The sequence below is a fragment of the Microcaecilia unicolor genome, chromosome 7 (genome assembly GCF_901765095.1).
Source record: "Microcaecilia unicolor chromosome 7, aMicUni1.1, whole genome shotgun sequence".
NCBI classification, from domain to species: Eukaryota; Metazoa; Chordata; class Amphibia; order Gymnophiona; family Siphonopidae; genus Microcaecilia; species Microcaecilia unicolor.
Window position 1 is genome coordinate 254,405,798 of NC_044037.1, and position 27,839 is coordinate 254,433,636.

General features: G+C 42.7%; 1 protein-coding gene across 1 annotated transcript in view; it reads right to left on the reverse strand.

The window, feature by feature from the left end:
* KIF5C (kinesin family member 5C) overlaps positions 1 to 27,839 on the reverse strand; it is a 216,527-nt gene that overhangs the window by 138,221 nt on the left and 50,467 nt on the right. Inside the window, exons 3-5 of the mRNA XM_030210027.1 lie at positions 15,960 to 16,033; positions 716 to 820; positions 94 to 142 (exon numbers count right to left, since the gene is read on the reverse strand). Coding sequence (XP_030065887.1) covers positions 94 to 142; positions 716 to 820; positions 15,960 to 16,033 — 228 coding nt within the window. The remainder of the gene's footprint in view (positions 1 to 93; positions 143 to 715; positions 821 to 15,959; positions 16,034 to 27,839) is intronic.

Sequence of the window (27,839 nt, forward strand, 5' to 3'; positions counted from 1 at the left end):
TTCAACCCCTCGCTATTCTACATTAGTGACAAAACTCTTTCATTCCCCACATGCCAGTGACATCAAGTGAAGGAAGGCAGTCAAAATACTCACCATCTAGCAAGTCCCTGATTTTGTCCAAGTAGATCTCAAAGTAGGAAACCTGGATCAAGACAAAAAGGTTTGAACAGTATTTCACACACACAGAATCCCAATTCTAGGCCAAAATCAAGGATAGCTTTTGTTCATTAGGCTAGCAGTATATCGGAAGGAAATTCCCAGGCTCTGCCAAACAGCAGCATCTGCAGGTGAGATTCAAGGTGCACATAACCGGATGTGACAGACAGACAGGGTAGGGTCTAATTTTTGGGGGAGGAGACTATCTTTGATGGTTGTGAATGAATGCGTATAATGGCTCTGTTTCAGACACCCCCCCCCCCCTCCCTACTTCCCAACCCAGTTCCCTAATTAGTAAGGCTGGGCAGATCCTTGCTAGGTTTTTTTGTGAAGGTTAAAAATATTACAAGAAATTTCTAGAAATGCTTGCTGAACTTCAACTAAAAACACATTTAAAACTGTGAGCAAAATCATCTTTGTAAGAAAAAAAAAAAAAAGAGGAGGCAGTTTTCAAGTTAAGCTTCATGCAATATTCTTTTTAATAAAATCAAATGTTTAAGGATTCTGGATAGCATCCCATCATCTGATCACTTTCATTTATGTGTCATGCCACACTTACCTTGATATGAAATTCTAAGTTTTCATCCATGGAATAGATGTGATCAAAAATATCGTGTGCAATTCTTGGAATTATTCCCATTAGCTGAGGGTCATGCAGCTTCCCCTAACGGATAAAATGACAAACAGTAGGTTTCAGAGAATGTCTTGTCTAAAAGACTTGTTTTCTCCTGAGATTTGCTATACTATATACAAATGCAAATAGAGGAAGGCAAAATGATGAACTGAACTGATATTCCCTTCACCCATACATTTATATGTGCTGGGATTCAAAAGCCCGAACACAGTTATTAAAAAGACAAGTGTAATAATGCCAAATTCAAAAAACAGTGATGTGTTTACAGCAGCGTTCACTGAGGGACAGTAAAGTTCAAGACTAAAATTTGTTATTTACACATGCAGAAACACTGGAGGAAGCTTCAATAATGCAGTTTCTCAGTTCACAGGAGGATAAAATACCATAGAGCAAAGCAAATCAGTAATTGAATGGCTGTGCTCTGTCTTGATTTTTTCCTGTAATCCACTTTAGGTTTATTAGCTGAATCCCAGTAACTGGTCTGGCATATATTAAATTCCATCCAAAGAGATCATATCCGGGACCAGACATAGAAGCTGAATTAATTTCTCATATAAAAACTGTGCCTTATTCATGAACTGAGCCCTGAACACTGTACATGCTAGGGGTATAATACTAAAACTGTGCTTACTGTATGGGTTGGCAGTTTTCTCTTCCAGATTAAGTTGTACAACTGTACCCAAAATTGGCGTCTTTTACCACTATCACTCATGTTGTGCAACAAACATACCAGTAGAATTGTGACTGGTGTGTGCACTAGACCTTAAGATCTCAATTTAAAAATCTTGAGGACATATCTATAATTTGGTACCTTGATTTAGGTGCCACAATGGGGCATGATTAGTATCAATTCTATTAAAGGCTTCTGGGCACACCTAAGCCATTATAAAATTCTAGGGTAAATCCGCTTTGGTATGCTGAAAGCTAGGTGCACCCACTTACAATAAGTCTACGGCTGGTCTAAGTGCACCATGCAACACTGCCAACTCAGTACTGTAGAATTTTCACGCACTGCTTGGCAACACACCCCTGACCTGCCCATGGTCTGCCCACATGCATTTATCACTTACAGAATAGCACCTAGCACACACATGTGTAATGTGCAATTATTGGTGCCAATTCCATGCGTGCATGCCGATATTCTCTAAGTTACATGCGCTATTGGGCCCAATTTTAGGCAACGGTTTATAGAATTGCTTTTCACATGCTTAAGATTTATGTCCTTGAATGAAAAAGGCCTTGAATGAAAAAGTTACATCTATAAACAATTCTAAAAACTACTCAAGCATTCTTCAAATGTGCAGGTTCAAAGCAAATATTTAAACTAACTTCTCTTATTAGCATTCCAAAACTAGGCTAGAAGTCAGCACCTTCACACTGAGCATGACCAACCAATCAAAATTTAAATTAATTTCAATGAGAATTTCTTGTTTTGCAAAGCTGGTAGTCAAAGAGCCTCATTTCACTTGGAATCTTGATTTATGGCTGCTTACATTTGAGGTAGATAAATCAGCTTTAGAAAGCTTTTATCCTCATACACACTATTATATTTTTTAAAAATGTATAGGGTTTGGTTTTGAAAGAGTTTAATAAACCCGAATAAAAAGTGGGAGAAAAACCTTTTAGAACACAAAAGATCAGGTTGGGCCCTGTATTTTTTTTCCTCATTCATAAATCATTTCTCTGACCTTCAGGACCAGCCATTCAAAACTTCAGTCCTGTAGAAGGATAGATGGAGGAACAATATATAGTTTAAGGGGGAAAAAAAATCAATGCAGATGATGTTGGAATAGGTAGTTCTGAAGAACAGAAGGGTGGCGGGTCAGCAATTTGATTTTCACAATTCAGGTCTAAGCACAGTAACTCTGGCACAGTTTTTCCAAAAATAAAAAAAGACAAGTGCAACCGAGTACAATCAGAATTAAAATCTAACTGAAACCAGAGAGCCTTGTGAAATTCAGCAATATGACTTATTTGGAAGACTGAACTAGGAAAACAGAACACTTCTTTTAAATGTGCCACGCTATTTCCAGCAAGCATTTTTAGAGCTGTTTAAATTCAGTTCCACAGGACTACTCAAATAGATGAGGCTTCCAAGACTGACAAGCATAAGACAGCGCCTCCAAAAGGGCTCACTAGCTCTCTTTCTACTCAAAGAAGAAAGTTAAAGAAAATATATTTCTGATCATTCAAACTGCCATGGTAAACCCACTGGGACATTATCTTGTGATGCACTGCTTTGCAGAACTTCCTGTATAATCCTTACTCATTTTTTTTTATGCTCGATTACCAGACTTGATTGAGATAAGCACAGGATGCCACCTCAAGCTAGTGAATCGAGACAAATATACGGAACACCTGAGGTTCTGTTCGCATTTTCCAAGCAATAGTTTTTCAGTGGAGGACAGAGACTTTTAATGGCACTCAAAGGATGTAAGATAAACCAACTCCACATGTGTTGGTGGGAACAAGAGTAGTAACTGAATATGAGAAGCATGGAGGATCCAAGGGCAGGGACAGGAAAGGGTACTGTGAATGGACAGAGGATGAGCTTTATGGTTGCTATCCACCATCATATCCTATGACTTCACACAACAAAACAGCCAGTGAAACTCAAGGGGAACCATGCATTGTAAAAGCTGTAATTGTAGCTTTTTTTTCTGAAATCATTAGATAAACCTTATATGATATGTTAGTAGTATCCTCTCAGACAAGCTAATGGTATACTCACTAACTTAAATTGCAGGTTGGATTTCATGCCTTGTACTTTTAAGATTTCCTCTAACCTATAATCAGCGTTACATTTAGAAAATTTGAACTTTAAATTGGATTACTCGCTTCTCAAATTCAAGTTTGAGGCAAGTTGCGTACAAGGACAGTAGTTATTTCCCTGCACAAGATCCTTACACTCTAAAGGGCTACATAAACATGCTTTAGTGTGAGTTATGCACATCGTACACAGATCCCCTTGAGCATAACAGGGCTTACATTAAATATGTTAAATTATGTTAATGTACATTACTAAATCTAGTCCTAAATTTGGAACTTGTAACTCACCCTGATAAACAGATAAATATGTATACGTCACAGAGATTTAAAAACAGCATAACAGCATATCAATGTTTGATTTCACCAGCATTTTCTCGAATGAAGCAAACCCAATGTACACATAGTCTTATTGGCTTGTTAACATGTTTTCTATGCCTGTACTACTAACCTAGCCAATCTGCTTAGTTAAGGCAAGAGTTTATAGGTGCATTTTATACACTTGTGTCTTTTTTTTCTCTTTATGTGGAGGAGTGGCCTAGTGGTTAGGGTGGTGGACTTTGGTCCTGAGGAACTGAGTTCGATTCCCGGCACAGGCAGCTCCTTGTGACTCTGGGCAAGTCACTTAACCCTCCATTGCCTGCCGCATTGAGCCTGCCATGAGTGGGAAAGCGCGGGGTACAAATGTAACAAAAATAAAATAAAATTTTGGAAAATCTACGCTAAAAAGTTACTGTGCTTAGACTTGAATTATGAAAATTAAATTGTTTGTCCAAGGCTTCCAGCAGCAAGGATTAGACAATATGGTGGTGTATTTGCATAGATTTGCACTGAACAGCATATATACTAATGCTAATTTGTACTGATCATCTCTCATTCTAAACTGTTTAACATGCCTAATCTACAGTATAGGTCTGAATCATTTTATATTTCTCTTCCATTGCCTCTTATCTGTATTTTCTTTTTTTATGTTTCATTTTCTCCCATATCTTTTTTGTCTTTTCTTCCATCTTTTACCTACTCTCACTACAGTTTTTTACTCACCAAGCAAATGCAGGTTTTTCTCTGAACTGCTTCTACTCTCTGAATCTCTCCTGTATACCGTCTGTATCAGGTTTTCACCCTTAGCTTCACATCTCCCTCTTTTTCTTATTTCTCACTCCCCCACTCCATAGGTTTTCCCTCTACTCGTCCCATCCAACCTCATTCTGTCTCCCCATTATCCAATCCCCCCTCACAGTTCCATCTCTCATACTCCAAACCTCCCATTTCAATACCTAAAACTAAAATTTATTGTACTTGAATACTTAAAACTGCTGTACAGTGCTGTGTACATCAACTAGTGCTATAAAAATATGTCTCTGCCACAAAAGGCAGGTTTGGCCCTGTATTCTTTTCCTGATTCACAAATCTTCCATCTGATCTAAGTAGGTAACTTAGGCAATAGGAGATCAAGTGACTTGCCCCTTATATGGTGTGTGAAGCCCCGCCCAGCGAACCCCAAAATACACTGGGCAGGGCTAGGTGCCGCCATTTTCAAGGCAGCACTAGAAGAGGAGGGAGTGTACTACCTCCCTCCCCCAACAAAGGTATGGGGGGCAGGGAAGAGGGCCGCTAGATCACCAGGCTGGGGGGGGGCTTGATTTGTGGCCCACTGGATCACCAGGGCTTTTGGGGGGATGTGAGGGGGGTTATGGAGGCTGGAGATCCACTGGACCTCCGGCCCCTGTGAACTTGTGTCTGGGGGGGGGGGGGTTGGAGGGACTGGAGGTCCACCAGACCTCCAGCCCCTGTGTCGCTGGATTGGGGGTGGGGGTTTGGTGGGGGCACTAGGCCAACAGAGCCTTGATGTTTTAGGTCTGGTGGTCCTGTGGGACAGGTCTGGGCTTTTGACAGCCTAATATTTCATGCACTACTGCACATGGTGAGAGGATCATTTTTGGCAGAGTGCTTCAGACATGCTGGCTTCTTACAAATTCTGCAGAGATGTCTAACTCTGTTGGCACTGTTCTTCTGCTTCTTGTATCTCTCCCCATATGATTCCTTCACGCACATGGCACATCTTGATGCGCTGTTGCTGATGGAATGTGCTGTAGAGGATGATGTAATTGATCTTCCCAGAATGGCACCAATAGCTCACTGAACACTGTTCTGAAGTCTCACTAAATTTACTGCCCGCTCTTCAACGAATGGAAGAACCAGTGACATGCCGAGCTCAGTCAGAAATAAGCGGCATCACTGATACTTTTTTCCTTCCACTTTGGATGTTTGTGCATCCAAATGACACAAGGGTTTATGGCTGCTATATTGATGATTGTGTAGAAAACTAACATTGGCCATATTCTTGATGCAACCTTACAACGATAAGTATCAAGCATCATATCTTCAACGTTGACACCACCTTTATCTTCCTTATATGCCAAAATGACCTCTGGTTTGAGATCCTCTCTCTGAAAAATATCAGGTTGATTGTATTCTGTTGTGAGTAGCATAACATTCGTTTTTGGTTTGGGAATATATGTGACAGCAACGTAACTGGATCAGACCAAGCAAACTTCGTACTCAATGCTACCCTGCCACTGGTCTCCTTCATTGCCTCAGGAATATGCAGCCAATTAGAGTTGGTTGTTCCGACAATTGTCAGGTTATGGTTCGTAATCAAATCTTCGTTGAGGTCGACAACTTGTATAGTAATAGTACATTTTGATGTTTCTTCCAGAACCACAGAGATACTGCCACAACTCTTTCTCGATTACTCAGGGACACTGTAGAGGTATGTTCTTGGCTTTTCCTGTGTACAGAAGCATGTGTGACACATATTGACGTTTGGCATTTGTCAAAACACAAAACAAGCCATATTTTCCAGGCTTCTGAGGCATTTATACTCTTGACTCGATATTTGCCTTGAAAATTTTGGAAAGTTTCATCACTGGTCACACGATCAGACAATGTGCAGTTATCTTCGCATCTGTCATTAAAAATGTCAAACTTTGCATATAGCTTCAAAGTTGTCAGATGCCACTCTGTCATCTCTTGTGGCCTTGTCGTCAAAACGTAGCACACAAAGCAGCAAATCAAACTGATCATGTGTGACATTGCGGCAGTAAATATGGGATGACGTGACTGAAGGCTCACTGGCTCACGATAACCATAAAAAATCCCTCGCAAAACTATGAGTCCTATCAGTGCCCAAATTTCATTGGCGCAAGTAGGCGCAAACCTCATGATGAGAGCTAAATGGTTTTTGTTGAACTTTTCAGCCATTATCTCACCTTCTTCGTGTGCTTTACTATGAGCTTAATCATTTCATCTATGACAAAAGTCTTAAAGATTTCATTTATTGAAGCTGCGTCCAAAGCCAAAATTACGTGGGCCTTTCACGGACAATATTAGCAGGGCAGCGTTTCACGGTAGCTTATGGAGTGATCAATTGCCATTAGCGATCAGAGTGTGTTGTAATCACATCAGAGACTGGCATTCCTCTGGAAGGATCTTACCTGGTCCACAGCTGCTAAACTCTAGCACAACTGTGAATTCCATTGCCATGACTGCTAGGTTGTGCAGTTCTCGTCAATGGTAATGAAGGTGCAGTCTCTTGTAGAATTTTGTCACAACTTTCTTTGTCATTCTCACCACACCCCTACACCTCTATCTCTCAGACATCTTCACTCGGCAAATAATCACTGCTATCAGAATCAGTGACTTTGACACCACTACTATCATTATCAGCTAAAATAATTTTTAAGGCCTGTTTTGCAGAAAAACGCTTATTACGATCACGTGCTAACGCCATGCTTACAATAAATTGACCTCCAATGACATCAACAAAAAACAAAAAAAAAAAAAATCTTCCAAGATAAATAAGTACACTCACCAAATTAGAGAAAGAAACAGAAAATTCATGTTCTATTAATAAACCAAGGGACAACTTCAGACCAAAGCAGATATGTTCAGTGGCAGGCGTCATGATCTGTTCTTACCACCACCCCCTGGTAACTTTAATACCAAGCGCGCTGTAGTTCTATACAGCAGCATTATGTGTATGTGTTGTATATCAAAATGTGCGAAAATGCATTCCCTACAGGCACTTAAAGTAATCACGATAGGCAAAAAAAATTCTAGGGGGAAAAAAAAAAAAAAAAAAAATCGAGGGAGGGTGGTAACTACCACCCTCCTGGTAGTTTGAGGGTTCAAATGTGAGACAGGTACTTCCTGACCTCACATTTAAACCTGTGATGGCGCTGGCCATTGTGCAGGTAGGAAAGCACAGAGGTAAAAACAAAAACATGCTCCTCCCCCTCCCCTCCCCCTTGAAAGAACAGATGAAGGCAGGCAGGCAGGGAGGGAGGGGGAGAGCAGCACAAAGGAAATGTTGGAGGTGGAGGGAGGAGATACAAAGCCAAATTTGGCTCAAGGCACCACAATCCCTTGAGCCTGCACTGGAAGTAAGAGATTGGGGTGAAGATGAAGAGACACCATGGTGATTAGATCTGTTTCCTTCATGTAAACTATGCTTACAAGTTGGTATGCCAGCTTCCAAATGCCTAGAGCTTTTGAAACCAAAATCAGCTACACAACTGAAAATCCTCAAAGACAGAATCCTACGCAACTTGTCTGAGAAACCACATTTGATGTTTAATCATTTTTTCCCTTTAATTTTCTGGCAAGAAACTAGGTATAAAACAGGAAAACAAGTCTAAAATAGAGGAGAAGAAAAAACACAGTAAGCTTTTAAAACTGGGCAACACTAATTAAGGCTAATTTAAGCTTCATGAACACTAACAACCCCCATTTTTCAGAGAGTTCTGCAGTCAGTGTGTTTTGTAATGGCTTGTTAGTCATGTATCATTTATAAACATAGGGAGGCCATTTAGCTGTGGAAATGTACACAGGAGGACAGGAGGGCTTTAATTTTCATTACAGCGGATAACAGGCAAATAATCAGAGTTAGATATTGCTGAATAGATCTTTAAGTTTATATTGTAAAAGGGCAGGAGCAAAATATATTATTTTTCACCCATTCAGTGCAGCTCTCAAGGCTCCATAATCACAACTTGCAATGTAGAAGCATTTAAACACAAATAGCATTTGTGCCACCTTTTGTCCACCTACGATTTTAAAATGTTAATGGTCATGGGGTGATGTTGGGGGGGGGGGGGGGGGGAATGCATGTTTAGGAATAGATTAGGAGAATTTATATTTCATTGTTAAAATAAAAGACTGGATGACTGATTATTCACGATAGCATGTTATGACAACTAGTTGATGTTGCTTTCAGTATTGTCCTGTCAATTGTATGTTGAATATTTGATTTAAACAAAAATGATTTTTCCATAAAATGTTAATGATCAAATAAAATTACCTCATATCTCAGCTGGATAAACAAGTAACATCTATTCCCAAAGGCATTCGTGGAGACAGAAGGGAGAAGGGTGAATGATAGTTTAAGTAAAGGTGCTTGTATACTCATCTACCCAGAAAGGTAGAGAACCAGGATGGAAACGCCACCAACTGAAGTAGATAAGAATAATATCCTGCAGGTGGTTCAACTTGCATTGCTGAAAACTAGGCTATATCCATGGACTGAGCAGTGAAGATGCGGGGGGGGGGGGGGGGGAGATGACAGGCTGGGTGGGTCAACAGGTCATTATTTACGAGGGCTTTTAACGGCTCATAGAAAAAGCACATTTTCCAAATACTGAACTAAAGCTAAATCTTGAGCAGGTCAGGAAACACTGTACAGACAAAGACAGCAGAAAATGCAATTTGCCTGACTTGGTTGATGAGGTGAGAGAGTAGATCCTTGCTTTTCTGTGATGCTTCCTCTAAACTCACACAAATGCAGCTCTGGCTGCCAATTTACTGGATCACCTAAGCTAACATAACCTTACAACAGCTTTTGGCAGTTTCCAAGATTTCCCACATATGCTATTAACGTTTGCTTTAGACCGGTTCTAGCCACTCTAAAGTAAGCAATCTGATAGCTAGTAATGTACAATGAGGTTTTCAGTGGCTCTAACTAGTGCCATTAGCAGCCACCAAAAACCCCATGCAAAATGTTTGCAATGAGCTCATTAGTATTCTAATAAGCTTATTCATAGTCTAATATGTATACTGTAGAATGCACAGCTCCAGAGCAGCATAATTTAATGAGAAACTTTTATGGTTGCTCTGGAGCTGCTGAAGAAGAGGGAAGCACAAGCACGCAGCTGCCTTGCTTGTGCTTCCTACCTCTCATCTCCCAGCACCCCCACCTGCTGAACCCCATCACGAGTTCCCCCCTCAAAATTTTTTTTTAAATTTCCCTGGTAGTCCAATTGACTGTGACCCCCGACCCCCCCCCCCCCCACAACCATGACCCCACTCGCACCCCTCCATGTTTTACCTTTAGAAGGTGGAGGCAAGAGGGCAGGAGCAATGGCTCCTCCCTCAGGGCTGCCTGAAACAAAATGGTGGCACCCAGGCCATGCCCAGTGCATTCTGGGATGCACTGGGTGGGGCTAAGCACCATATATGGAAAAACTCCTTATAGGGTTTTAGCCCCACCCAGTACATCCCAGAATGCATAGGACAGGGTCTGGGTGCTGACATTTTGTTCTGGGGAGGCCCAAAGCACGAGAGGGGAGCTGTTGCTCCTGCCCTCTTGCTTCCACCTTCTAAAGGTAGACGGAGGTCAGGAGGGGGATGGGTGTGTGCATATATGGGGGGGAGGGAGTCGCAATCCACTGGACCATCAAGGAAAATTGTAAAAAAACGGGCCCCATATTCATTAACCTCACATTTTCCTCTGTATTGTCTTAGGGTACAGTTACCATAAATAAACACAGTGGTTCTCGACCCAGTACTTGGGGCACACCCAGCTAGACAGATTTTCAGGACACCCACAATGAATATGCCTGAGATAGATTTGCATACAGTGCAGGTAGAGCATGAAAATTTCTCTCATGCATATTCATTGTGGATATCCTGAAAAACAGAGTGGCTTGGTGTGGCCAGAGGCCTGGATTGAGAACCCCTGGCATAAAAACAGTCCTGGCTGGGCCACTCTCTCAGCTGTTCTTCTTTCTTCCTCTTGTAAAAGCCAACTTTTCTATGAAATGCCATTTGTGAATTTCAAGCAAACAGAATTGCACACAATTTTAAGGCATCAGTTCTGTCTTCCAAGCTTAACTCTCAACATTAAAACATTCCTGTACCATGCACTATTGCAAATGATAGTAATCTAACAGGCTCCCACATCGGTACAATCAAAAGAACCTCTAGCCCTTTGGCATTACAAAAGTGGTGTACAAGGTGTGTCTGAGCTAAATTGCCTTAGATAAGTAATGTATGTAATGTAAGATTACAGCTTCCACAGGCAGAGAAGGGAAGAGGGAAGGGGCCCCAGAAATTAAAGAGGAGGAGGGAGAAAGGGAAATCATTTTTTGACACCTCCATGTTGCCTACAAGAACTGGGTGCATGAAGGAGAGAGCCCTGAATACTGGCCACCACAGTTTTTGAAGAGTAATTGGCAAAGGCACAGATGACTTCTAGATAAGAGCCACCGACTTGCAAGTCCTAATTATCCTTAGAAATGCTTTGGGGATTTCAGCTTCAGATATAGATGTGCTGGAGTTCAGCCTTTGGCCTATTAATTATTTCTGCTTTGCAAACATTGATTCCCAGTCCGAGCCAGTGCTGTTTCAGCAAGCTGGCAGCACTCTTGAAGGATAAATGCACAGCGAACACCTGCCTCTTTCAGAACAATGTTTCACAATGCTGCATGCAGGGGATGTTTTTGAGAGGGTACTTGGGGGTACTGAGTACCAGTACCTTTTCCACTGTCTGCTAAAATTGGCCCATAGTCCCCAAGTTTTAATGAAAAGAGATCAGGCTCTACACACCAATTCTGCCTTGTCATAGATTCTGTGACTGGTTGCAGGGGGCCTGGCTATTGTGGGGTGGGTTCCTCAATGATCACCCCACCCCTGAAGGGTGGCCTGGCACCTTTTTTGTTAGGAAAAACTGCACTGGCTGCATGTGACATGCATGCTGAAAAAACATTTACCTGTTATGCTACATATTTCCAAATCAAAGTGTATATAAAAATCTACTGCAGATATTACATTACAATCTTATAGCCCGCAATAACCACCAAGTTCATTGTGGGTAACAATAAGCAATCCAGAGATTTACAATGATTAATATAACCCCAAAACAAGCCTACTTGCTTGGAGAAAGGGGTGCTCTGCCCCGGGTGGCAACTAAAGCAGGTACACTGCTGCTAACATTACCTCCAAACAAAAAGAGAAAAAGAAAATCAGATACACGGGGATCTCCCTATGGAAAAAGCCTTAAAAACCAACACAGATACCTTGAACTGTAATCTGGCCTCTATAAGCAACCAGCGTAAATTCAGCAAGAGAGGAGTGATAGGTTCAAATTTACCAACAGCAAAAATTACCTTTGTTGCAGCATTCTACACCCTTTGAAATTTAGCTTTCAGAACCTTTGAGCAGCCAATGTTAATTACAATAATCAAGTTGCGAGAGTACTAAAGATTGAACCAGTAGCCAAAATACAACTAAGTCAAAATACTTACAGATAACCCTTAATGTTAATGAAAAAGCATTTTTCACTATTTTATTGACCCGGGTGCTTAAAGGTAATTGGCTATCAACCTCAATACCCAGAATTGTGGAAACACAGTCTAAATTAACTACCAATCTGTATAAAAGGACTATTCTTTAAGATGGTTAATGGACCCACCCACAAAAATTTAGTTTTCTCCTTATTCAATTTTAATTTATATGACAGAACCCACAATTCAATTAAATGACAGATATTGAGAAAGACTGAATTTATAATCCACATTTCCCAGAGAGAAAAGGTAGTAAAATTATATCGTCTGCGTAAATAAAAGATTGTGCCTTAGAATTCTCAAGGCATTGCACCAAAGGTTGCATCAAGATATTAAACAAATAATGTGGGTGAGGGGAGAGCCTTGTGGCACTCCACAAACCACCTCTCCACATTCCTCCCCAGGAACTCCGCTCATCGGGTGAATCTCTCTTCTGTACCCTTCTCCTTCATTGTCAACTCCAGACTCCGTTCCTTTTATCTTGCTGCACCGTACACCTGGAATAGACTTTCTGAATTGGTACATCAAATTCCAACTCTGGCCATATTCAAATCTAGGCTGAGAGAGCCCACCTTTTTTGAGGCTGCTTTTAACTCCTAACTCCTATTCACCTGTTCAGTACCCATGTCTGTAAGTAATTCCCTTCTCCCTTATTTGGTCTGTCTTGATTAGATTGTAAGCTCTGTCGAGCAGGGACTGTCCTACATATTTAGTGTACAGCACTGCGTACGTCTAGTAGTGCTATAGAAATGCTAAGTAGTAGTAGTATCAGACATTGTTCCATGCATCTTTACCATGAATCCAAGAAAGGCCAGTTCCTTGAATACCAAATGTGTCCAAAAGATACAATAGGATCTCATGATCCACCAGGTCAAAAGCGCTGGACAGTTTGAACTGAACAATGAGAGAGCTCTGACTGAGGCCCAGATGCACTAAGATTCCCATTAGGAATCAATTTGTATTTTCAAATCGGTAAAAATTACCAATTTGGAAATACAGATGGATTTCCCAAGGAGAATCACATGCAAATGAGCTGCTCGTTGCTTTTGTGACCCAGTTCATTTGCAAGCGATATGGGGGAAGCCATTCAGCCAGCTGAGCATGTGCAGAGCAGCCCATCGCTAAGCATGCCTGCTCTGTGATTGCTACAGACAGCTCTCATACATGCAGAGGTGTGCTGAAAGCCTATGTAGATTTTTAAAAAATAGATAAATAATTTTCTCTTTTCAAATACTGTCGCGGTCCACTGATGCCAGGAGCCTGCAATTAAGGGCGCCAGTAAAGGTCAGGATTGCAGAAACAGGAGGTCTCCTCTCACCAGAGCTCTGAGCACAAGCAGCTCCCTAGGCTTTCTTGACCTTATCCGCAAGTCCGTGGGCTCAGTTGCTACTTGCCACCCCAGGAGAAGTGGACAGCCCAGAGCCGCATGGAGGATTTGAGCAAGAAAGTGCTAGATCGGCACCAGCGACTATGTCCTGGGAGTACAGGAGCAAACAAGAGGTACAGACTAGAGATCAGCTCAAAGGGATAGGGATATCCCGGGTCCGAGCCCTGATCCATTGGTGACCTGCAGCTGAAGCAGGATCCTTTCCTCCCATCTGCCCTGATGTTTTGGTGTGTGAAGCTCACTCATATTTAAACGGGAGATCTGGCGCTGTCAGGACTGACAGCTCCAGACCTCCCGTTAAATTTTCCACAGTAAAGGTAGAGACTGCTTCTGGGCATCGGGTTGGAAAATGGGTGTGCATTACTTTGAATGCGCATTTGTATAGTGTGACAGAACAGTGGGTTTTTGTTAAACTGTTCATGAGCCCTTGTGCCTAGGCCAAAGCTTAGGAAGGATCTTGGCCAAGGCCTAGGGTAGACCAACCAGGCGCAAGCAGTACCACGGCCACAAAGCTCCGCACACTCAGCACAATCCACAAGCACCACCAGAAAAGGGAGATAGACCACTCAAGAGGGCCTCACGGCCGAATGGGAACCCACTCGTACAGAATCCAAGCGTATGGGCCCCATGGCCGATCTGGAACAGAGTCATACACGAGGGAAGGGAGAAAGAACATGAGAGGTCCCAAAAGGGACTGAAGCACATACAACGCACACAGTGTTAGCTAGAGACACAAGGGAAGGTACAGGCTACGACCAGAGAAAGAGAATAGAACAAAGGCTAGGCAGAAACACAGGTAGCAGAGGCAAAGCCCACAGAGAAAAAGGAAAAGCCGAGGACAAAATGGGACACAGACTTTATAAGAGCGAAGCTCCACAGGAACACTCTAGGCTGTACCATACAGCACTCAAATACACAAGGCTGTCCCACACAGCACTTAAGGGGAAAAAGGGAAGCCACTCCCAGGAACACTCTAGGCTGTACCATACAGCACTCAAGGGTAAAGGGAAGCCACCTAAAGGAATAAACAAGGCTGAGCCACAGAGTCAAATAACAGACACTAGAGACAAAGGGACAAGCAAGCAAACAGGAAAGGCTGCCTTACATATACCAAACAGATAAGGGCAATTTTCACAAGAATGAGGAGACAATCATAGCAGACAAAGCGTAAAAGCAGGCTAAAGGGAAGGGCTGCTCAACACAAGTCAGGAAGAAGCAGGGCTTACACTGCAGTCAAAGGATTAAAGCTAGCAAAGGGGAAAAACAAAATGTTCTTACCAGAACTCAGTCAGCACACAGAGACAGAGCAACAGAGCACCCACAGGTGCAGGGAAGCAAGGTAATCAGGGAAAGCAGCTTAGCTAGGGAAACAAACAAGCATACGCTGGGAACACTCAGCACACAGAGACAGAGCAGCAGAGCACCCACAGGTGCAGGGAAGCAAGGTAATCAGGGAAAGCAGCTTAGCTAGGGAAACAAACAAGCATACGCTGGGAACACCCACCACACAGAGAAGCTATGAGCAATGAGAGGAGTAAACAAACTCCCACGAAAGCACGGTGTGAACTAGCACAGACAGAGAGAGGATAATAGGCTTTTCAGCTGACAGGGATCAAACACTAAAGCAAAGGCTGTAGAGAGAGGTAAGGTTTAAATAGATCTGGCCTCTGACGTCTGCTGCTTCAGACGTCAGCTCAATCCCTGACAGGCCAATCAGAAGTGAGTCCCAGTCATTCCCCTGCCTGTCTAGCAGAATCATAATAGTTTTAAACCTGTAAAATTGCCTTTATTAGCTTTTAAAGTGCATTTCTCTAGTTTGGTCAGCAGGTGGTGCATGTTTTATGTTAAAGCTGCTATATAAAAGTGCATGCCCTCTTTTAGTTTCACTTAGTGAAGAAGTGAATCTACAGTACTGTGAGCAGTATACTCTTAAAATTGTTGACTGGGCTTTGATTGGCCTAGAGTTTGAAATTACCCAGCAGGGGAATACGTAATTATCAGCTTTTCTTGATAAGCTCTGTATTCAACTTTATGAAAACAGGCTTTAATATTTTCATGTTTGATGACTATTGCCTTGTTTATTCTTTTTTCCCCTTTGTAAAATCTCTCCTACATTTCTGTGGTCTCCCAGCTTTGGGGACTGAGGTGCAATTATGATTGTTTAAAAAAAAAAACAACAAGGAAAAATATATGTTCCTCTTTGTAGATCCCCAATTTCTGTACTAATTACTTGAATTGTATTTTCATTGAAAAAGTTTCTCTAGAAAAATAAACACATATCTTAACAGTAACCCATGTTGATAATTACACTCCTAATTTTTTCTAAGTGCACTAATGAACCAAACAGTCCAAACTTCACATCTACTGATCACATTTCTCCTGCTTTGTATATTACCTCCATAGTATGTGTTTTGCCAGACGATGTTTGCCCATAGGCAAAAATGGTTCCATTGTAGCCTTCCAAAACATCTGCAAGAGAAAGAAAATGTGTCATTGGTTGTCACAAATATCAAAGAAGGAAAAAATCCCCACAACCAAAGTCTACAGGAACAAAGCAATAGTGGAGAACTCCCGACAAGGGCAATGTTTGTGCTGAAACACGGCCGCATCGGGTCGCTGTGTATATGCCGTTGATGATGGCAATAAAGTCCCTTTGGTTCACAAGTAGCTCTTGTTCCCCACTATTGCTTTGTTCCTATAGGTTAGTTTTCGTCATGAAAAAAACTTATATATGCAACTAACCAAAGAGCTCAGTGGTAATGCTCTATAGTGCATAAAGAGGTACAACAAAAAGTCACGCACACACACATACAGTGCAAGACAAGGACAGTAAGGCAACCACAGAAAACTTTATTGGAGCAAATCAAAGGAAGGGTCCAAGAAAGCACAAAGGCAGACGGTCTGCAAGCTCCAAGATGGAAAAAGTACAGAGCAGATCGTAAAGAACGTAATTTATTAAGACAACTAAAAATATAAAAAATAATATAAATACATATGAAAAGTAAGGGCTTACTTTTCATATGTATTTATATTATTTTTTATATTTTTAGTTGTCTTAATAAATTACGTTCTTTACGATCTGCTCTGTACTTTTTCCATGCAAATCAAAGGAAGCCCAACTTGGCAGGCAATTTGGTGAAGCATAGCACCAGGGGATAAATCCTTTGACTTTATCTTAAGTGTGTTTCACTGGAGGCTGAGCTAATACACTGTCTTTCACATGAAACAGAAAACATCTAGCAATGGCCTGTCAATGCTTTCTAAAGCACTTCTAAAAAGCGTCTGCTGAATCCTGACAGCGTTTCCCACAAATGGCAAAAAGACAAAGATTTGGCAATTCCTGCTTTAGGGGAACAGAGGCTGATGCCAGACAGACTTCTACAGTCTGTGTCCCGCAAGTGACAAAAGAAAGGTGAAGCTTCGGCAACTTCAGAGTTTAGATCACTTTGTCACGCACTGCAAGTGAGGGTGATGTGCAGCTCAGGGACGGGAAGACATCTTAACTGGTAAGTTGAATATTGCCAGCAATACTCGGGGATAATATGTAGTTATAACCAAGACATCATGTTTGGCTGCCATATATGGTTGGCATGGTAAAGATCTGACAACTAGCATTTAAGCATGGGTGACTGTGGCCCACACAGAGTGGCAGGTGCAGCTATGGCCATCTTCTTGAGCAGACTGGATAGACCATGTGGGTCATTATCTGCCACCATTTATTTACATTTACTGTGTTTACTGTGTCTCAAGTTTAACAGTCAAGATAACTTCAAAACTGATTTATCCCCTGATGCAAGCAGTTTGCTGAAACATGGCTGTGCCAGGTTTCCTTTAATGATTTCCTCCAACTAAGTTTTCTATGGTTGCCATACTGTCTGTCTTGTGTTCTGCGTACTGCCATGCCTGTAGTACCTTGGCAGAACTCTGCCTTTTCTATTTTCGTACTTCATAAAGAGGACATGGGAATTCTATAGAGGCAGTGTTCACAGCCCACGTGATGGAGGGAGATCTTCACCAGCTGGCAACTAGACCCAGATACTCATGTTAGCCAGGTTCCAATAGAAGCCAGAGTGTGCCCCCCCCCCCCCCAAGACCAAGGTGGTGGCATAGAGGCAGTAGCAAATAGGCATTGTTCCTACCTCCCAACTCTGAAGGTATGTGTAGGGTGTTCCAGGGGGTGGGGGAAATCACGGATTTTGGGGAGGAGGGCACCAGGGATGTTTGGGATAAGGGATGGATTTAGGAGGGGAGCCAGGAGAGTCTGACCTGGTTATTTCTTTTAAAAGATCCCTTCCTGTCAGTGTGTGAGCCAGTCTCCCACTCATGTTGGCAGAAAGGGAAATATTTCACTCCTAATACAACAAAATAACTGCATATTACAGCAGTGGTGTGCACAGCTTTTCATGCTGCAGTAATTTGCATACCATTTTTAACTTTCTTTTAGTTCGCACATAAGAATGCTGTGCACTGGAGCTTAGCACAATGTTCAGAACGTAGCACTTATTGCATCAAGGCTACAAGAGAGAGATTAGAAAACTGAGGGTTTTAAACTCTGAAAAAAGTCCAGACGCAATAGCCATCCTTCTACCTTGTAGACATTCATGAAAAACTATGTTTAATCTTGAAAAAAAAGTCAGAAACAGCTGAGAACCTGAACCTCCTGAGCACATCTCACAGGGTTCTGTCACAGAGGAAGTGTCTAGTTTGCTAATGCTTTCATATGGCCCTGCCCATGGCAACAGGTTGCCTGAAAGTACACATAGCAACCAATGAGAAATTTTTATGATTTTATGATCAAAACCTTTTCAGAGAATTAAGACAAAAGAACATGAAATATAGACCACAACCAGGGTTGCCAGATGGGCGGTTTTCCCGCCCAATTGGGGGCGGTTTTCTGCAACCCGCCGCGGGAAACTTTTGCCCGCGATGGGTTGCGGTTTTTTGGGCTCGTTTTCTTTTTTCTGTGCGGGTTTTGGGCGGTTTTTCGGCCGGCGGGGGGTGGGGCTAATGGCGACAGAGGCGGGGTTTGTGACGTTTTGGGCGGAGTTGATGACGTCGGGGGTGGGGTGTGTGCGGTTTTTGGGCGGGTTTTGAGCGGTTTTGTGTGGGAATTTTTTTTTTTATATGGCAACCCTGACCACAACGACTCAGGTCTAAGGCATTATAAAGGGGGTAGTTTTTAGGGTGGTGCAGTTTGCAGTATGTTGAGATAGTTGTAGGGAGTAGATCTAGATTTAGTTAGCAGGGGGATAGTGCGGAATAGGGAGAGGCAGTTTGAAAGGAGGAATTCCCAAACTGCTCTGTAAATAAATGCCATTGAAAAGTTGACATCTCCCATGGAAATATACTGGGACAATTTTGTGTGGCAAATTATTTCTCCGAGCACACACACATCCCTCCCCCCAACAAAAAAAAAAACCAAAAGCCTGATCTGGCCTATGTTTGAACCTGACATGTCTTTTCACTGGTTCTTCCCACACACCAAGTTTCAGCCCATTCTGATAAATTTTTGGAAAATTATTTTGCCCTCTCTTGTATAAATTTTTCCCAGCTTCTGTTTGGTTAGAAAGAATAAAAAAGATTTGTATTTAATAGTTTAAATTTAACACCATCTTTAAAATGTTCATAAATTTAGCTCCATTATCTTAATGCTTAACCTACCCAGAAGGCTTAAGTGATAGAAACAGGGCGAGAACAGCAACATATTATAAGAACGAGGGGCCGTTTTACTACACCGCAGTAAAATCCACAGTCACTGCAGCTTAACACAGGACTTCACCATGCAATGGCTACAAATTTAGTGTTGCAACCATTGTGTGTGTGTGGGGGGGGGGGGTATTCCCAGCATTTCTTGTTAAAATTTATAGATACCACACAGTACTGTGATTGCAGTTAGTAGAGAAGCATTTAGGGATCGATGATCGGAAGCTAACATGGGTGCTAGAAGCTACTAGCACCATACTAGTGCCTGCGTTTGTTCCCACCCCATGATCAGAGCCTGCGAGCATCTGAAACAATGTGCTTGCGGGCTCTGGCCGCAAGTAGCATGCAAATGCTTGCTAAATAGGGTATTTACTATTCTTCCCCAATACTCAGCAGGAAGTACGCCAACCATTGGTGCTGCTCCCCTGACAAAACTCTACGCCAGCTTAGAGCTGGCATTATGATTTGTGGAGCACTGAGGAGAAATGGGGAGCCCCTTGCATGCTTACAGGCCCCCCATCCCCCGTGCATACAAGGGGCTGGAGGTCCACTGGACCTCTAACCCCCCTTACCCCCCCCCCCCAGACAAGTTTCCCTCCTTCTCCCTCCCCCCCAACACAGGGGCACAAGCGGGCTGGAGGTCTGGTGGACCTCTAGCCCCCTCCTAACCCCCCTGACACCAATAAAACTCTCTGGTGGCCCAGTAGGTAATCTTACTCCCACCCCCACTGGTGATGTAGCGCACCCCCGAACCCCTCATACCTTGCAACGACACAGGAGGGAGTAGTACTCCCTCCACCTTCCAGTGCATCCTGAAATGTGCTAGGCAGGGCTTCCCTACCAGGCGAGTTTTTTTTTTTTTTTTTTTTTTTTTTTTTTGGCGTCGGGAGGTTAGAGGAACAAGAAGTCCACCAGACCTCCAGCCCCCCATGTCCAGGGGTAGGGGGAGGGAGAAGGCCAGTTGGCCACCAGGAAAACTTGTCTGGGGGGGTAAGGGGGCCTGGAGGTTCACTGGACCTCGAGCCCCTTGCGTCCAGAGGGTGGAGGTATGGGCCTCCTCTTTGACAGGTCCAGGCTTTTTTTGTTGTTGTTTTGATAGCCAAGACCGCTCAAGTCCTGTGGAAGGACTGTGCAGGCACAAGCCTCCCGCAGGATGATCAAAACTAATAGCATGCATTAATTTGCATGCTATTAGTTTTGATCATGAGGGCTTTGCTTTGCTCTTGGTTGAAGATTGCTGTCACTTTGTTCATGTTATGGCATCATAGCCGGTTCTGTTCTGGGGAGGGGGTACTGTTTTCTACTGGGGGCAATTGTGCAGTTTTATACTGACTTCAGTTTTTGAGTTGTTTCATGGTTATTGATGTTTTTCTTATGCTTGGATCTTTTCTGCTTATTTGTGTTTTGTTTGCACAATTTACAAGTTTATAAAGCAAAATAAAAAAAAAAGGGATAGGCCCTAAGATGGAACCCTGAGGGCCAACACCAGACTATCTCACTGCCTTAACTATCTCATATGTTCAACTATACCTCAATGATCGTAGACTAGTTTTACCGAGCCTGTCTATCCCTCAGTGATCACAGACTAGTTTTACCTAGCCTGTCTAAAGCTCATTGGGCATCTACATGCAGAAGTGCGTTTTACTTTACTGCACTGTTCCTTTGGAACACACCACCCATTCATCTTCAATCTGAAACCTCTTTTGTCAATGTTAAAACCAGTTTAAAATTGTACTTTTTTAGCTTGGTTTTGGAGGCATCCTGATTACAAATTCTTAGAAGGTACTTTACTTCAAGGTTTTCTGTACTTGAGACAGGCTTACAGTCAAGCTGATATGAATATAAATGCTTATTTAGTTTAGTTTGGTTTATTAGCATTTGCTATAGTGCCTTTGCTAACTTGCAGATCAAATCGGTTGAAATTTCTAAAAACATGAAAAAAAGGAGCAGAAAAGGAGCTACAAAATCAACAGAAAAGGATAAATCATTCATACCAAGCAGATAAGAACAGAGAGAAAATAAAAAGAAAAATTAGGGCACAATAAAACACAACAAACCAGAAAACAAAAAAAAGAATAAAGGGTCAACTCATTGACAGAAGTTCCACCAACAACCTAAGTCGTGTCAAATGCACAGTGGAAGAGCCATGTTTTGAGAGCTGTTTAGAATATTTCAAGTAAGGATTTGGCTCAGACATGGGAAGGCAAAGAATTCAATGCAGAGGGTGTGGCAAAAAAAGAAGGCAGGATGCATGGTAGGTTCTAAAAGAGCTTGTTTCAGGCCAGGTAGAACTAGATAATGGTCATTTAATAAATAAAGTAATTCAGAAGGGGACTATGATGTGAGAGTTGTGTGTGCTTGTTCTCTCTCTCTCCTGTATTTTTATGGCATTCCTTTTCTGAAATGATAATAAAATTATCATCCACTTAGATTTGCTTTTGTGAAATATGCAGGTTTATTAAATTTTAATGTACAACAAAACACATGTGAGATTATAAATAAATGAGTAAGCATCAGACCATGGCACCTTGAATGTTCTACCATGGTGATAAAGTGCCGAGGGAGGTTTTGTGACTTGGAATTATTCTGAGAGAGACGTATGGAATCATCTGAAAAAAGCATGGTGTACTCAGACTAGCACCCTAAAGAGGGGAGGTGGAGGGGACTGAGAGTGCCTTCTCAGAACGTAAGGACTTTCCTTTTGGACTTTGTTTATACCTTTCTGTTTTTCCCTAAATTTTTCTCCTCTTTGCACTTTATTTTGGGGCACATACCAAATAAAGGTGATTTTACATATTAAAAAAAAATAAATAAATAAAAACACCCTCAAAAGGGTATTTTGTTTTGTAGTCACCCAGTGAAGGATTTAGAGCAACTTGCTTCTTAAGTCCTCCAAAAACCTCTCTTATTTGTACAGTATTGATTATCTGACCATCAGGCATAAATGACAGACCCCCCCCCCCCCCCCCCCCAGTGATGCCATCACATTGCCGTTACAAAGTGCACGGCTTCGCTTTCTGTTTTCCGGTTTCACACACTGCAAGGAAAGCATATTTGAGCTGAGACTGTGCTTCTCCACTTCAAGGGAATCATGCTTTGCTGCTGATACTCCTTCATGAGCCTTCATTCAAGTTAAGAAACGCGTGACTTCTCTTCCTGTTTTTTTTTTTTATTTCAGCCCATGCTTCTTATGCATGAATTTTTGGAACTGGAACCCCACTTTTGCAGCAAGGAAACCATTTTTGGATTTGAGACCATGCTTTCATGCATTGTTTCTTTTTTAGACTATGGTTCTATGCAAGGGGACCATAATTTTTGGATCTGGGACCCTACTTTTACAGCACGGGAACTGTTTTTTGATTTGAGACCATGTTTTCATGCATTATTATTTTTTTATCCATAATTTTTGGATCTGGGACCCCGCTTGTACATTGAGGAAACCATTGAAAAAGTTTTAAGCTGAGACCTTGCTTTTATTACAGCATGGCAATCATTTTTGGATCTGGGACCCCGCTTGTGCAGCGGGGAAACTGTTGAAGTTTTGAGCTGAGACCTGTACAGTACTGCATTTCTGTTCACAATGTCTGCTATACAATTGCTATGCTGAGTAACTGCTCTGCATGTGTGCTCAAATTGCCTGATGTACAATTTTTTCACTTTCTTCATTGCTGATTTGTGTTAATAAACAATATTTTAATTAAAGATACCCTACGCCTACTCTTTATGCATAAAATATGTTTTCCATTCATTGTTTGAGGAGGTTACCATTGTTTTCCATATTATCCAACTTTTCACTCATCCGACAACAGGCCGGTCCCGTTTACATCGGATAATCAAGACTGTACTGTATTTTCCTTTTTTTTCTATCCAAATCATCTTTTATGTACTCCTCCAGTGGGAAATGGGATGAATTGGGGATATACAGACTACATAAAATTTAGAATTTTAGTGTAAAAACAAAACAGCACACACTAAAATTTAAGCAAAAAAAAACATTAAATAAATAGAAAATGAAATACTAACAAAAAACAAAACTAATTTTCCATTTCAACCCCTACAAAAGTCTTAGCAGTGTTTTCTGTCTCTACATTTTCCTTTCTGCCTACTATTCAGCTATAGAGTACTGTGCTACCCCATATTCATGGGGGCAGAGGGCATTATTGCATATATTTAAATAGGAATATTTCTATAGTCAGCACTGTTTACTGGGGCTTCCCCTCCCCCATCTACAGTTGCTATGTCCTGTAATTGGCTCCTTGTGAGCTTGCTTCTATTGGCCATCCCTCTTTCTTTGCCCCCCCTCCCATCCCTCTCTTCCCCCCCCCCCTTTCCTACAGCCAGCAGTGTGGCACAAAGATGGCCCCAATCCATTAGTGCAGGAAGAAGTTGCCAGCAAAAACAGTGAAGTTGCTTTGGTAGCCAATCCAGAACCACCAGGACCAGAATGGGATGCCACACTATCCTCTGCGGCACCTAGCCAATCAATGTCCAAGGCAGAAAGACAAGGAGACTCTTCCCTGGGCAGCTGCTGTATAAGAGCATTTATTTATTTATTAGGATTCATTTACCGCCTTTTTGAAGAAATTCACTCAAGGCGGTGTACAGTAAGAATAGATCAAACATGAGCAGTAGGCAATTAGAGCAGTAAAAATATTCGAACAACAATACAAAGTATGGCATGGTATACTATGCCCATCGATGATGCTTCCTTCTGGCCCTGTTTTGGCATTCTTGCCCAAGGCCAAGAGATCAAAGACAGGCTGTACCCACCAATCAAGGAGCAACTGAAAGGCCATCGGCTGAGAAAGTCCGCCTGAACGTTGTCTTTGCTTACTATGTGTACTGCTTAAAATGCCAGAATGCTTGCTTCACCCATTGAGAGAGGGCTGCTGTTTACAGGGCCACTGCCGGACTCCTGGTGCCTCCATGCATGTTGATATAGGCCATCACTGTACCATTGTCTGCCAACACTCAGCCCACTCTCCCTTGCCACAGCAGGAGGAATTTTACCAGCGACAATCATACTGCTTTGACCAAGAGGCATTGGGGGGGGGGAGGGAGTCCTGAGACCCTACACCAATTCTGCCCATGCAGTGAGCCCCCCATCCAAAGAGACTTGCACTGGTGATCATTACTACCCAATCAAGCAGATTCATTGGGACCCCTTGAAGGAGAGACTGGGATATTCCCACCATTCCAGGCTGTGATGTGCCTGTAGAGGGAGCAGTAGACAGTGACTACAGACCGATGGTCCATCTAGCCCAGTATCCTGCTTCCAACAGTGGCCAATCCAGGTCACAAGTATCTGGTAGAATCTGGGCTTTCAACTTGCCCATGTGCTCCTCCATGACAAAGACCCTTTCCAAGGGCTGTTTCAAGCAGACCTCCAAGTATACTGAGAGAGGAACAAGCGACTCTTTGCCTGATTCATCACCCAGCACAAACATTCCAGGAGCACACTGACCTGAGCAACAATTGTCACAGAATTTGACTCGGAGTCTGCCCAGACCAACCAATCATCCAGAGACAAATTTGAATTCCCTGGCAGCACAAGTGAGCTGCTACCACCTTGGAAAAGGTGGCGGGGGGGGGGGGGAGGGCAGCTGCCAGGCTGAATGGTAGGGCCCAAAACTGAAAGTAGTAACCCATGACACAATAGCAAAGATAATGCTTGAGGTCCACTTTGATTGTAACATAGAGATAAGCCTACGAAAAATCCAAGGTGGTCAGGAACTTATTCGGGCACACTTGTAACTGAAGAGACAGTCTGCCCCCTATCTAACCCAAGGAGCTTGGTGCACCCTCATTGGGAAGATCTGGAGCCTCTAACCACATCAGAAGAGCCTGGGTCCCCTGAAGTTTTGAAGAAATTAACCATTTGAATGGGTTTGAAAGGCCAGCTGCAACCCAGACCTGAACCAGACTGGCACTTGTCTGACCAGAAGTGCCCAATATCCGAAGAGCAGGTCCTGCCCAAGGGGATATGCTGGGGGGACTCCAGGTGAGTCACCTCAGGGAGGACTCTTGCAACTGCTGTAACCAGCACAACATGGCTCTTACCACAAACACACCACACATGGCGGCCTGAACTCCAGCTGCCCCTGAGAAGCGTAGTTTCAGCTTTTGCTCCACCTTCTTCTTGTGCATCTCCTAAACAGCTGAGCCTCCTTCCACTGAAATGGCAGTCTTCTTGGTAAATGCGACCAGGGTGTCCACCTTCCTTGGGGTACTTCCAGTACATATCCACCTCCTCTGGAGTGAAAGGATACAATCTGTCCAACACCTTGGACCCACAGAGGGCTCCATCAGGGACCTCCCACTCCATCAGCAACTTACAGGAGAGAAACTTATAGAAGAGGAAGTTCTTGGAGGGACCCGAAAGACTACCCTCCGAGGGCTCTGCCAAAGAGGCTGAGGAAAGTCCTAAGGCTACCAAAACCAAAACGAAGTGGGAAAGCTCTTCCTACGAAAAAAGTCAGATAGCTGTGGGGCGCTCCTCTTCCTGGGGGAGGGGGGTCTGCCTCCAAACCCAAGTCAGGGGATGACCAGTAATCTGAAAGGTCCCCCACTTCCCAAGGGCCAGCCTTATGGACAAAGGGACCCCCTAACAAAATGCAGTCCCCTGTGTGCCATTTGGCCCCTGGTTTGGGGCTCTGGACCCCACTTGGGGGCCCGGACCCAGAGATAGTGAAGAAGTAATCAACTCCATCCATAAAGACCCGATGGGGGCAGAAGAACATTCTGCTGCAGGGAAACTGCAGCAAAGAGACAAGATGGCTGATGTTCTCACCACAGCCACAGCAGAAGGAATATCCTCCCCCAGGACCTTTTCCAAACTCAATTCGTCCATCACAGTAGGGACAGAGAGAGCTGGTAAATATGGCCAGCACACACAGGCCTGCAAGACTTCTCAGGCCAACCACATGCTAGGAATTCCAGTAATTTTGCCTCCCCCTGTCTAGCTCTCTTCGGGTATGCATGGTTTTCTTTTTTTTTTTTTTTTTTCCTGAATTTGGTCTATTCCCCTGCACAAATTAGTCTAGATGTTTATTTAGATTTGTCTTTTCCTCTGTCCCCCCCCCCCCCCCACACACACACACACATTTTTTCATCTCCCCATTATGATGTGGACTAATGATGGATATGAATTTTGATTTCTTGGGGGGGGGGGGGTTCTCTTTAAAATTGTGTTGTCATAGTATTTACTTTTGCTCGTAAAAAGCTTCACTTTTTTTCAAATGTTTCATCTCAACTGTCTTTAATATTTCTTTATTAAAAGCAAGAGTACGATCAAAAAGTTTACATCTTGCATTTCCTTATCTTATTACATACAGTTGACTTCCTTTTTGATTAACAATAATGTTTAAACTTAATCATATAATACGGTTGCATGCCTATTCATTTTTTTTAAGGTAGGTTGCTCTTGACTTTGTTCCATGGAAAACCTGCCTCCTTTGTCCACACTGTCTACTCCATCACACACTGAGATGAACATTTTTAACACTTTCAGTGAAGCGGATCATTTCTAGGGGGATTAACATGTAGCAGTGATCTAGATAATCAGATAATTCAAATTTTGAAAAAAAAACAAAGAATTCTACGAAGGCCATCTTAACCTATGGACCAGTTACCTATGGACCCATTACATCCTCCAAGGTTACAGAGAATTTGTTTAGTTTCTCCGACTCCCCCGCTTCGAAAGAATATTTGAAGCGGGGGAGTCGGAGAAACTAAACAAATTCTCTGTAACCTTGGAGGATGTAATGGGTCAGTTCAGCAAGCTGAAGAGTAGTAAATCACCGGGACCTGATGGTATTCATCCCAGAATATTAATAGAACTAAAAAATGAACTTGCGGAGCTACTGTTAGAAATATGCAATCTGTCCCTAAAATCGAGTGTAGTACCGGAAGACTGGAGGGTAGCCAATGTTACTCCGATTTTTAAGAAGGGTTCCAGAGGAGATCCGGGAAATTATAGACCGGTGAGTCTGACGTCGGTGCCGGGCAAGATGGTGGAGGCTATTATTAAGAATAAAATTGCAGAGCATATACAAAAACATGGACTGATGAGACAAAGTCAACACGGATTTAGTGAAGGGAAGTCTTGCCTCACCAATCTAATGCATTTTTTTGAGGGGGTAAGCAAACATGTGGACAATGGGGAGCCGGTTGATATTGTATATCTGGATTTTCAGAAGGCGTTTGACAAAGTGCCGCACGAAAGACTCCTGAAGAAATTGCAGAGTCATGGAATCGGAGGTAGGGTATTATTATGGATTAAGAACTGGTTGAAAGATAGGAAGCAGAGAGTAGGATTGCGTGGCCAGTATTCTCAGTGGAGGAGGGTAGTTAGTGGGGTCCCGCAGGGGTCTGTGCTGGGTCCGTTGCTTTTTAATGTATTTATAAATGACCTAGAGATGGGAATAACTAGTGAGGTAATTAAATTCGCCGATGACACAAAATTATTCAGGGTCGTCAAGTCGCAGGAGGAATGTGAACGATTACAGGAGGACCTTGCGAGACTGGGAGAATGGGCGTGCAAGTGGCAGATGAAGTTCAATGTTGACAAGTG